Source organism: Molothrus ater, chromosome Z, assembly GCF_012460135.2.
Source record: "Molothrus ater isolate BHLD 08-10-18 breed brown headed cowbird chromosome Z, BPBGC_Mater_1.1, whole genome shotgun sequence".
In the NCBI taxonomy this organism is placed as follows: domain Eukaryota; kingdom Metazoa; phylum Chordata; class Aves; order Passeriformes; family Icteridae; genus Molothrus; species Molothrus ater.
In genome coordinates this window covers 25,945,714-25,958,801 of record NC_050511.2, presented here as the reverse complement: position 1 = coordinate 25,958,801, position 13,088 = coordinate 25,945,714, and the positions used below count along the sequence as shown (strand labels likewise).

Here is a 13,088-nt window from a genome sequence, read left to right as displayed (position 1 = left end):
TGAAGAGCCAGACAGATACCTGTTCAGCTCTGCCCCGTGAAACCTCCCTTTATGGAACAACATTTCTAAGGGTTAATAATACATGTAGTGCTGTATAAACACAAGGAGGTATGTACTCACCCCTACCTCTAAAGTAGAGGTATGAAATCTGAGTTCAGGATTAAAAGTTCTGGTAATACCCTTTGGTAATACCCTTTTCTTCATGTACATTTTTGTCTCTTTTCAAATAAATATCAGCAATTCTTACTCCATCTGGTTTAAAAATCACTGATTTCAGATGTAATATGAGCACCTAGAATGGATATTCTTACATAAAAGAAAGATTGATTTGGAGACTACATTACAGTGCAGGTTAACAGTGTAAAAAATTTCAGAGATAATACTTAAGGGCTGAACTGTATTGCCACCACTTTTGGTGATGAATGGAACTAAATCTGGTTGGTGGCTGGTCACCAGTAGTGTTCCCCAGGGCTCAGTACTGGTGCTGGACCTGTTTAACATCTTTATCAATCATTTGGATGAGGGGATATAATTCAGCTCAGTCATTTCACAAGCACCACCATCAGGCAGGAGTGCTGATCTGCTGGAGGGCAGGAAGGCTCTGCAGAGGGGTCTGGACAGGCTGGACCATGGGCCAAGGCCAGTGGTGTGAGGTTCAACAAGGCCCAGTGCTGGGTCCTGCCCTTGGGTCACAGCAAGCCCAGGCAGTGCCACAGGCTGGGGCAGAGTGGCTGCAAAGCTGCCACAGGAAAAGGCCCTGGGGGTGCTGGTGACAGCAGCTGAACATGAGCCAGCAGTGCCCAGGGGGCCAAGAAGGCCAATGGCATCCTGGCCTGTGCCAGCAATAGTGTGGCCAGCAGGAGCAGGGCAGGGATTGTCCCCCTGTACTTGGATAGTGAGACTGAGGTGCTGGAGCATGTCCAGAGAAGGACAGTGAAGCTGGTGAGTCTGGAGCACAAGTCCTGTGAGGAACAGCTGAGGGAGCTGAAGTTTTTTAACCTGGAGAAAAGGGGAGGCCTTATCACTCTATAATTGCCTGCAGGGAGGTTGTAACCAGGTGGTGGTCAATCTCTTCTGCCATGTATCAAGTGAAAGGGCAAGAGGAAGTGGCCTTAAGTTGTGCAAGGTTAGGTTCAGATTCAATATTAGAAGGATTTTTCACTGAAGGAGTGGCTAGACATTGAAATAAATTGGCCATGGAAATGGCAGAGTAACTCTCTGAAGTATTCAGGAGGTGTCTGGATGTGGCCCCTGGGGTGATTATGATTATGGTGATGCTAGGTTGATGTTTGGACTAGATGATCTTGAAGGTCTCTTACAACCTTGACGATTCTGTGATTCTCTCATTTAGATATATTTATGTACCAGGTTTTGAAGGGGTCAGTGCTGGCATATTTTGACAGTTTATTCCATCTATTTTATGCACTTAATGTAAGACAGAGAGATGTGCCATCAGAAAACAGGTGTTTATTTGACCAGAAGGGTGACTGCTTTCACCTTGACACTTTTAGACAGATTGTGTTGTGTTGAATCCATCTTTGATTGATTGATTTTGCTTTGGCTTGACTGGAGTTAAAATTAAGTAAACTCTCTTGCTTTGAGAAGTATTGTTAGGTATGATAGTTGAAGCAATCGTAAGGTCATTGGTAGTTGGTCAGATTGCTTCACTGTATCTCAGTTCTTACTTTCCATGTTATAAAACAGTTGGTTCTGAAAACCCTAGGCACACAATGAAAACCAGAAAATATAATTAGAAAGAAGACTGGTAATACCCGTTTTGTGTAAATCCCATTTTGAGACTTAGAGTTCTTTGGCGTTGTTGGGTGGGTTTTCTTTCTTTCTTGTTTTTTAGTCCAAGCAAGGGTTTTTTCATTGTAGTTTTTAACAGGAATATTTACCAGTTAACAAGCTGGGGAAAAGAATGCATATCCACCTTACAAGGTTGTTAATTTTGGTTCTTGAAAACACTGACACATCACACAGATAGTGAGTGGGTTTCTTGTATTACATGATAGGAGACAGGGAAATTAAGTTGAGATTCAGGTTGAGACTAGGAAAGGTTTTTAAAGAACATACTGGAAGCATTCCTGTATTTTCTTGTCTTTGAAGACATTACAAGAAGTAAAAGTATCTTTCAAGCATTTTGATATTTGACTATCTGTATTTTGTAAAGGAGGACGCTTCAACATGATAATTTAACTTTCATTAAAATATTAGTACAGCAAAACTGTCCATCCTTAGATTAGCTGTTTCTTGGTCAGTAAGAAAGGAAAGATACTGGTAAAGCCTATTGAACTGAGGTCCTACATTTTCCAAAATAATACACTTAATGTATAAACATACTTGGGTTCTGGCTGAAGTTAGATACTGAGACAAGGATCAGTTTTGAATGGTAGTGTTGATCTGTTCTTGGTTTTGGTTTTTATTTTTCTACTTCTACTCCAGCTGTCAGGAGATGTAAGGAGACGTAGAATATTCCTCAACTGACCTCAGATCATATGTAAAAAAAAGCATGATCTTAATCATGTGATGTTTTATTGTATGTTTTCCAGAGTGGCAAAAGTAATGAAGGTTCCTGTATATGAGACACCAGCAGGATGGAGGTATTTTTCCAATCTCATGGACTCTGGACGTTGTTCCCTTTGTGGTGAGGAGAGTTTTGGCACTGGTAAGTAATACATAATCAGAAATTACCACAAACTTAATTTTTCCTGGATGCCTCAAGTCAAACCCAAAACAATCAGCAAATTAGCTCTGTCTCGTGCTGAAACAGAGAACTTTCTGTTGTTCACATCTTGAGGTTCATCTTGTAAGTGTGGTGTTCAGCACTTAAGCCATGAAAAATACGGGAAATGGATATTCAGCAGAGGCAAGCAACCTTACTGCTGCCCAGACAGCTTCTGGAGGTGCCTCTTCTGACTTGAACATAATGCAAAAAAGCCTCAGTGGTTCCTCTGCAGGTCTTCACAGACTGCAGCAGCATTTGGAGGGATTTTGCCTGTATGGAAGCCACATGTTTTTTCCTAATGTGATTAGGTGTACAGAGGATTGGTATATCTGATGGTACATCTAAGAAAACTGTTTCAGACTTTCCTTTTTGGAACATCACAATTGCTCAAGTGTCAGATAAAATCATCATTAGAAGAAATTCACTTGCCTGTGAGCATTTGTGTTTTCCCTAGGTATTTCTGCCATATCAGTCCCAAGAACCAATCAAATGACAGAATGCAGAATAAATGACAAATTTGAGCCATCAGAAATATAGTATTGACAGTAAGAAACAGAGCAAATAATTGAAGTATGTAGTCTATAAATGTACATAAATGTGGTTTTAGTTGATGAGAATGATAAAATAGATTTCAGAGTATTTATTTTTTTCTTTCCTGGATTCTGGCACAGAAATTCTTCCTTTTTGTTTATCAGTAGGGGTATATTACAAGTCCTTGAAAAAACACAGACCAGAATAACTTAATAATTTGCCTGGCTAGTAGTTTATTCTATATTTTGATGTGAGTTATGGAGTTATGGAGTTCTCTATTTTGAACGTGTAATACCTTGGCTGCAGCTCTTTGTAGAAAATTAATTACCATGCAGTGAAACTTGATTACAAATTTCATTTTGCTTTAATTGATTTATGTCCAGTATTAAGTTTGTTGGTTGGGATCAATTAGAGCAGAATGTTGCTTTTTAAAAAAGAATGATACATTAAACAGCCATAGACATGGCACTTCATGTATTTATCTTCTTGTTTGCTCTATGGATCTGAATGGGCTATGATGCAAGAATAAAAATATGTTGTATTTTTGGGGGTCTTATATGTAAGAAGGAAGAGAATTTAAATTTCTAATTAATGATGATTTTCTTTTTGTTGCCAATGGGAACCCATGTCCTGTGATTGGCAAACTGTATGCCTTCACTATTTGCTCTGAGTGGCACAGGTTTGTATGGCCTTGACTATATCTTTTGAATACAAACTTCCTCTACAGTGTGTTCTATGAGGTCATTCAGAGAGATGTAATTTGAGGGGAGAAGGGCAGGAAGATCTTTTACCTTTCAGAATGTACTGCTATTTGTTGTGTGTTGTTGAACTGCATTTCCATTAACCCACGCGAGGTGTGAACTGGGGAGTTTTCAACTCTCACTGCTTTTTAATACTTTTTCACTGGGCCAATTCTGTACCTCTTCCGTCTAAAAACTGAAGTTCCTCTTGTGCATGCAAACCAGATACTTTGATGAAATTTGTCTGGTTCTAAAGACATTGGTAGGACCTCAGTAGCACACACATTATTTGGAAGAAAACTCCTGGCTTCATCATCCTACTGAAGAAAGTTAAGTGTGGATTTTAACTACAAGGAGCTTGTAAGAGTTTTGGTGGTGAGTTCCCATATGTTGAAGTATGTCTAGAAGTATATCTAGGTCCCTTAGCCTACAGAGTGCAGCACCTCCTGCTGCATGTAGGCTTATATGTAGAGTAGTGGTTTGTCATGACATACGTGCCATATGTCATGACAAACCACTGCAGAGCTCTGTCTCAGCTTGAGGAGTTATTATCCTAGACCATCTTCATCTGATGGTGTTGAGTAGGACTCTTTCAGATGCTTTCTGACTGAGGGAGAAGAGAGGAATTACTGGTTGTGCTCAGTAGAAGCCATGTCTTCTTTGAGGTAACTTGCCATTTAAACTTTATGGTGCAGTTATAAAAAAAGACAAACATCAGATTTCCCTTTCACATTGCAAAAGCACATTCAGCTATTGCTAAGCAGGGTGTCCCAAGTATTGGTGGATTTTATCCCTGGAGATCAGTCACATAGAAATGAAAATGTGTTTTGACCTACTGTAACAATGAGGACAATATGATCTTTGTAGGTCTAATTTTATTTTCCTGAGTATCTGATAGTGTTTGTATTTGGGAAGAGAAACACTCATGGAGGTCATGAAGTGCCTCTAGGGTTTGACTGTTCTAGATAGGCAAGAAAATTACCCTGACCTCTCTTCACTTGCCATTGACATTTTTCTTTGCCTTAAACAATGTGAGGCCTTAAAACAATTCTGTACTATAAAACTTCTGTACTATAGCCTCTCTTCCAAAGTTGCATGACCTGACCTTAGACTAGTCTCTACATTCCTTACCACTCTGTGTTCTTACATTGTCTGGTTCTTCTATTCTATCATCAATTCTTCAGATTCCTCATAAATCCTAACTCTTGTGAGTGCTTGAAGAACATACTGCTGGCCAGCATGGAGAGCTAGCCTACAGCATTATCTTGGCATCTCGGTATGCTCTGATCAGATTAACTTTGTTGTACCTGCAGCACTTCAGTGCAGAAAGCCTCTTGATCTCCAGTTTTATCCAATTCCATCTAAAGGCAAATCTGGACACTCAAGATTCGATTTCATGGGCATCCAGAGAACTTGAGCACGGGGTTTGAATTCCTCAGTCCGTGTGTTGTTGCTGTGTAAAAAAGTATGATTCAGAAGGAGATTTCCTAAAGAGGTTGTGGAGTCTCCCTCACTGGAGATACTCAAGAACCGTCTGGACTCAATCCTTTGCCATGTGCTCTGGGGATAAGCCTGCTTGAGCAGGGAGATTGAACCAGATGCCCTGTTGTGGTCCCTTCCAACCCAACCCGTTCTGTGATCCTGTGACACTTTTGGGGCAAATTATGTAATGGCTGTGATGTCTAAAATTTGCCTCAATTTCCTTATCATCTTTCAGTTCAGTGCAGATGTCTGAAAAGTGTCCTCATATGCCAGGAGGTTGGTTTATTTTTAAGACATGTTCTGATTTGTAGATGACCAGTACTTTAGCAATGTGATCTGTTTTTAGCAGTAAATATTTACCTTATTGCGAATCTTTTAGTAATGTCCTAAGCTGTGTGACCCTCACATGTTTCTGCCAGTATTGGGCATTTGAATCAATTTTACAGCTTTTGCCCAGTCATACCTATTTAGGGAACTGAAATTTGGCACTTCTTTAGCTTTCAGCATGGAATAATTATGTAAGTGTACTATGTAGTGATCAGAAAGGGAAATTCACAGCTCTGTGTAAGAGAAAGGAGTTTTAAAAATCCACCTTTTTCATCAAACTTCATTGGAAATCAGTTGTTTGTGTACCCAGGTAATAAAGCCCAGCTGAAATTTCCAAGTAGTACAGAGCCCTGGTTTTATAACATAAGGGACTTTGGTGTGGTGAGTAAATAAAAGCAAATTTTCTGCTATAAAAGGAGAAAAGATGTTGAAAACATCCCATACAGCTGTATTTCCCAAACTTGTTTTCTGGCAGCTGATCTTGGAGCTAAACCAATGCTTTAAAAACTTCTTCCATTTTTGTAGCAGTGTGGGGAGCTTGTCAGATGAGGTTAGTAGCTTTCTGGTTCTGTGACTAATGCCCGGTACAGAGTTCAAAGGAAGGCCTCGGCAGCAGCAATTACTTTCTAAATTTCATCAGCAAGTTATTAATCAGGATTAGGAGAACTGTGTGGCTGATTTATCTTACTGCAGTTTAAACCATTTCAGGTTGAATGCTACAACTTTCATAATTTGCTTGCTTCATCTCCAAATTCACAGATTCTATTAACATCAACCCCCTTCTCCTGAAAGATTATTTGGAAGAAGACCTAGTGGAGAGTATAAAAATGTGTGATTGCTGACATGAATGAAAGACACAAATGAGCTATTTGATTGTCCATTGCAGTAATACAAATCTAAAATAATCTTAGTAATTTGAAAAACTGATCAGATCAGAATGCCCCTAAATCTCCACTTGCCTAAAATATTGCTAAGTTTCAGCAGGATGAAAAATTTGTAAGACTCAGGTATGTGCAAACAAAATGATTTGGTGTGAGCTTGTGAACTCCTGTGATTTTCTTGTTTTAAAATCACATTTATAGAATGCAGTATGATAGACTGGGATTACTAATTTATGGAAAAGCAATTATCTTTTATTCATGCATATGACCCACAAGGTTTGCTTTCCCTATCAGAATTGGATGTCTCAGATACAGAAAAAAATTAGCTTTCACATAGTAGAAAAATCATAATATGAACATATTTGCATGATTTTGCTTTGTTTCTCAAGCTACTGCCTCTGAAGATTTTTCTTCCATTGCAGACTGTGTAAGTGGCGTACTTCTCTATGAATGGGAACATACTCTGAGAGTTTTACCCAGTTTGTTTACTCTGAGTTTGGACATAGCCATTAACTGTAGTAAAAAAAAAACTTTTCCTACTGTTATATAGAGAAATAATGAATTAACTTAAAAATAATTTGTTGAAACACTTGCAGTTATTATAATTTCTCTTACAAATGCAAATTAAATATAAAGGGTTAATCAGAAAAAAAATTCGTTTACTCCTCTTTTCTGCTGTCTCTTTCTGCTTCAGGTCATTGAACAGAATCAGGAATTAATTAATTCCAGGATGTTTCAATTAAAAGTAGCACTGAGAATCATCCTGAGGTTACTCAGAGCCCCAAGAAAGCTGGGGGCAGTGTAAGTATTGCAACTTCAGGAATACAGAGCTGCAAGGCACCTTTTCCTTCTTCCCTTTGTTCGGGACAGGTCTGCCTCTGCAAATTCATTGGATCTGTAGAGCAAAGAATGGTGTTAGCTGAACTGAGGCAGCAGAGCAGAAACTCCCTCCCGAGAGTTTCTACAATGTGAACTGGGCAGTAGGACTAAGTTAAGACAGAGCAAGCGAAGACACCTACAGATGGTGAAAATCAGAGTAACAAAATTGCAGAAATAGATTTTAATTTGCTGAAAGGAGGAAGGGCAATAAGTACAAGAACATATATGTATGCAGCTGATCAGTGTTTTTAGTTTCACTTCCATTAATACTAACAAACTGAAACACTTTCTGGGCACAAAGAATTTTTGTCCTTGTGTCAGGCTGGTATTTTTAAATTGGTGATTTTTGATTCTGAAAGAGAATCAGGATATCTAGATCCTAGATGTCCAGACTTTTGTCTCTTGGTTACCTTCTCCCACTGCTTTCTCTTTCCAGGGAAGCAACAATTTATGTCCTGAGGGGCATGCAAGGATAGAGAACATGCCAAATCTGCTAAATGTTTATGAAGAATAATACATTCAGCCGTCCTCATATAGATTTATGCACTTAAGCCATACCAGAACAAAGTTCAGAATGTAGCAAAGAGCGCTTCAGAAATGCTTCTGTCCACGTTTCACTAGAACATTTTGGTTCAGTGAAATATCCTTAAAGTGTTTGCTAAATCAGAACTCATCTCTTTAATGTTCAGCGTAGCCTGTTATTCCATTGTCATGATATAGACCGTTTTGCTGAAGGACTGCAGTGCTCTTCACTGTGTGATTTGCTGGCCTGCAGCCTGCTGAGTGTTATGTAGCAGGAGAATAAATGGTCATTCATATTGGGACAAATTTCTGAGAGGTTAAGCTCAGTTCCATGTCTCCACTTTTGCTGGTGTCTGTTGAGACACTTAAGCCATTTAAATGGCTGGTGATAATCAGCAACAGAGATGACATTTTAGGCAAAACAGAATTTTTTTCTGTGCTAAGGATGAGTGGCTGAAAGGGGAGACATGCAGGTTAAGAGGGAAAGGAACAGCCATGGTGGGTGAGCCTGCTGTTGCCAGGGCCTTGTCTGGGCCCCTGGGGCTCCCTCACTCTGCCCAGGAGCAGCACCAGGGCTGTTGGTGCAGCACCCCAGCAATGCTGCAACAGGGCCAGTGTCCAGCTCCCCACAGCTCTGCCATGCCAGGCCAGGGGTTCCCCAAAGCCAGGCCTGTCCATGCTCCCACATCCTGGCCTGGTATTGCCCTATTCCCATTCCCAGGAGGTGCCTGATGGCTGGAGCTGGGGCTGCCCTGGTACCCCAGCTGCCCTGCTGTGCGCGTGATGGGACTGGGCAGGCCCTGGCTGCTGGCCTGGCTGCTCCTGCCCTGCTCTTCCCAGTCCCCTGAGCATCCCCAGCCCCTGTGGTGATGTAATAACTTTCCTTGCTGTTACCAGAGGAACAATATATCATGGGGAAGTGAAAGCTCTGTTCTGGATTTCTCTTTTGGTGGCAGGGGCAGAAGCCTGCACCATTATCTGGGAACAGACTCTTGGCTTTGGTGACAATGACTGTGACTCTGCTACCTGCTTTGCCTTTATTATACATAGGACATATTGCTGCTGTTCCTGTAGAAGATATCCTTAAGCTGATCTACTCCCTTTCTGCAGTGAGGGAGTAGAAGAGGTGAGAGATGACCTTTAAGGTCCCTTCCAGCCCTAACAATTCTGTGATTCTATGCCTGAATGCCTGAGACTCTGACTCTCTGTAGAGGGACGTTTGTTTTCCTTTCTTATCTGAAGCTATTTGCAAAGCTTTGAGAGCTCATAAATAACCCTGCCCTTTTTTTGTGACTGGTTGGCACTCCGTGCTTTCACGGTACTGGAGCAGGGATAAGAGTGAGCTGTGTCTCCTCTTCCAGCAGCTCCTCAAGCACCAGGCCTAAACTCTGGCTGTTGTAATAGGGCACTGCTGTTGTTGCAGAGAGTTTGCAGATTACAGAACAAGTAGCAAAAAAGAGATATTCTTACTATCATGACAGCTACTTTGCAAATGTGAAGGCATGTTACTGTCTCAGCTCTTAATTCCATCCAGAGTGTTCTTGTTTTCTGTAAAACCTAACACACAGACATAAACAAAATCTTCAGGCAAATCTTTATCCTCATCAACAAGTGTTCAGTAATCATTCCTATACAGCTTGAATATTGTGCTGAATAGTAATTTGCATTTATTTAACCCTGTGGTAGTTAACTTAATGTTAAAAATAATTAATGTTAAATAAACAGTGTTGAGGTTGAATGTAATGCAGGAAGTCTAAGTGGCAGGCAGATCAGTATCAGACCCAGGACAATGGGCTCTTAGAAAATCCATATGAGCAGAGGCTGCTGATTTTGCTTTCTCCCAAGAAGAGGGATTGCAAGTTCAAGGTAACAGCAGTGATTGACCTAGGAATCATGGTGTCTCTCTGCAGATCTTGTTATTTTCCTTATATGACTTTAATATGTTGACAATTTTTCACCAGATTAACAGCTTCAGTTCATCAATTTATATTATGGGAACTGTCCTCTGCCAGTAGCAAAACACTGCTATTTTGACAGATGGCTGTCTGTGTGGACCTTGCAGCCTGTTATGTAAAGCCAAGCTGTACAAAGCAGTCTTGCTGCAATAGGATTTCTGTGTTTGAGGAGGAGAATATTTCAGAAAACAGGTTTGCAGCATAAGAATTTTTAGATTCCTCTCTTTTGTTAACTAAGGACAGATAATTTAATTGGTTGCCTCCATAATCAGTAGGTACTTCATGAAGTAAACAAAACTTCTGAATTGCTGCACTTGCTTTGTAGTCATGGATTAAATAATGTGTGACTAGACAGAAAAACCTAAGGCTGCAGCCAACAAACTTTAACCAAATTTAGTAGTATTATGCCAGAGCAGTGGCTACATGTTTGATATCTCTTCAAGTTTCTTGAGTCTGTTAGCTTATAAAATTGCCAACAGTATTTACTGTGTGCCAGTGGACTTGGATCTTACTGAGATCTGAGACCACATGTTGAATCGTGTGGGGGATTCCAAAACTGTTCCTAGTCTTCATTGTTGGAACAAATTTTTTCTTCATAAATACAAACCTATGAAGGGATCTAGACAGGAGCATCCAGTCTTCTTTAGCACTGAGAGGTAGGAAGAAGTATAAAAAAGGGAGCAGTCCCACTCTCTAGTTTGCTTGGTTTCTTTTTTTGCTCTGGAAGAATCATTTCAAGCACTTGCTTGTTGTCCTGACTGGAGGTCATGAACATTCTGGAAATTTCCCAATTTTGGGAAGTTCTTTCTCTGCAGTTTGACATCTGCAGATGAGCATCCGCAGAGATAAGGAGATGCTGTTGAGCTTGACTCTACAAAGGAGAATCTTCGGCTCATGTCTGGGTTTCGCATATCTAGCCCAGTTCTGGGAAACAGCAGCAGAGATGTGAAAACACTGTATATCAGTAAGAAGGAATAATGACTACACGTGTTTTCATACTGCTACTGTTTATCTTCAGATACTTGCACAGATGTTTATTTAACTTTGCAAGTATGAGCTTTGTCATGTATAAATAGATCACATTTTAAGCATTAGTTCTGGTTTTCTGTCTAGAACATATCAGAGGTGCTGGGGCTAGTACTACTGATTACTTTTATGTGACATGCACAGTCAAATGAGACATTTTCCCAGCCTTCTTACCTTGTTTTCAGATTTGCAGTGATACCAAATAATGTGCTTAATGTCTGTCTCTTTAGGGTCTGACCACCTTCGAGAGAAAGATGGACTGTGGGCTGTGCTAGTTTGGCTTTCAATCATTGCAGCTCGAAAGCAGAGTGTGGAGGAGATTGTCAGGGATCACTGGGCGAAATTTGGCCGGCACTACTACTGCAGGTGAGAAAATTGAGGAAAAGGCACTTAGGCAGCTGATAGGAGCATTCTGCTACAATCATTGCTTGTTTGGATGTGCTCAGCTGCACTTAGGTGTGCATTCATACAGAATGAAAATGTGCCTCAGATTATGACTGTTTTGTAGACAGGCTTTTTCAGAGGAGTAAGAAAAAGGAGCTACATGTATATGTCACTGCTAGCATATGAGTAATTTTAAAATATTGAATGGCAGAAAGATTTGAATTATTTACTTGTGGAATATATAGGTGCACCTTGTTACATGATGTTGAAAAAGAAACATAATCCTAGCAAGATTTGTTCCTGCATTTTTTTCTGTAAATGCCTCCATGTGACATTGTTTTAGTGAGAGCTGAAACCCATGCGTGCTTCCAATTCAGGATAATTCTTCCAAAGATAAAAACATTTACTTATTTTTATTAAAGTCTCAGTATGGTGAGTTCTAGCTGTCATTTTCATTTTTGCTTCTGCCTCTCTCTTAATCCAGGGTTTGCCATTTGTAAGATCTTTTGCACACAGCTGTTCCTCAAAACTTGTAGCAAAGTTCTCTCTATTTCACTTGTCTGTTGAGCACTGCACTGATTGTGTCATTAACTTTTGAAAGCTAGCTGTGTATTTTCTATGCTGCTTTAGAAATTACATTTTCTAGATGCTTTCTGTTGATTTTAGAGTCAGGTGGCCAATTTAGAGCTGTGGTTGCACACATGTAATGGTTGGATGGCACAGGATTGGCATGTGTGTGCTGGTTTCATTTGCAATCAGTACTTCAGAGGTACATTTCTAATTTTTGAAGTAAGTAGTAAATTGCTAACTGTGAGTATATAGAGTTCTCTGAAAGCAGAACTGTCTTCTCAGCTCTGGGGACTTACTTTCTGATTCTATCTTTTTTTTGATATATGTGCAAGGTTTGATTACGAAGCACTGGAACCCAGAACAGCGTATTTCATAATGAGAGACCTGGAAGCTTTGATCACTGACAAATCATTCAGCCATCAGCAGTTTGCTGTGGGTAACAATATCTACAGTGTGGAAAGAACAGACAGCTTTGAGTACATAGATCCTGTGGATGGCACTGTGACCAAAAGACAGGTATGTCTGTAGTGATGGATTAGCAAAATTTTGCAGCTGTCATATTGTCTCCAACAGTGTTGTTTCTGAAGTTCAGCTGGCAACACTGTCCATTTATTTATGGGATGGTGTTTCCCTTGCTGTGATAGATACTGCATTTCCTACTTAAGATTAGCTCAGCCTGGATAAGATAATCCACCTTTATTTTATTTTGTGCTTGCTGTACATAACTGGGGACAATAGTGACACAGTGAGCACAGGATGGGATGAAGTCCCTGTTGAAAGCAATGCATGTATAGGGAGGGTTCCTTTTCCAGAACAGCAGAAAATACCATACAGAAAGAAGGTCTTCCCTTTTGCAATTTGCTGTCTGAAATCTCCACTGGCTATCCATTAAAAAAAAAAAAAAAAAATCTATTGTAGCCAGTAGGTTGCAGAAGACTTTAGAAGGTTGTAGCCTGTGCAGGCATATTTGACATCCCTAGCCCAAATTACCAGCTCCTTCTGGACTGAGATTCCTTGGTTATCAAGAACTGCAGTTCAAACTGAGCTTTCAGTGTTTGGAAAT

General features: G+C 40.1%; 1 protein-coding gene across 1 annotated transcript in view; it reads left to right on the top strand.

Annotated features, from left to right (window-relative positions):
• Window positions 1-13,088, top strand: part of PGM5 (phosphoglucomutase 5) — a 69,781-nt gene that overhangs the window by 41,839 nt on the left and 14,854 nt on the right. The window contains exons 7-9 of the mRNA XM_036403834.2: window positions 2,553-2,668; window positions 11,302-11,437; window positions 12,358-12,541. Coding sequence (XP_036259727.1) covers window positions 2,553-2,668; window positions 11,302-11,437; window positions 12,358-12,541 — 436 coding nt within the window. The remainder of the gene's footprint in view (window positions 1-2,552; window positions 2,669-11,301; window positions 11,438-12,357; window positions 12,542-13,088) is intronic.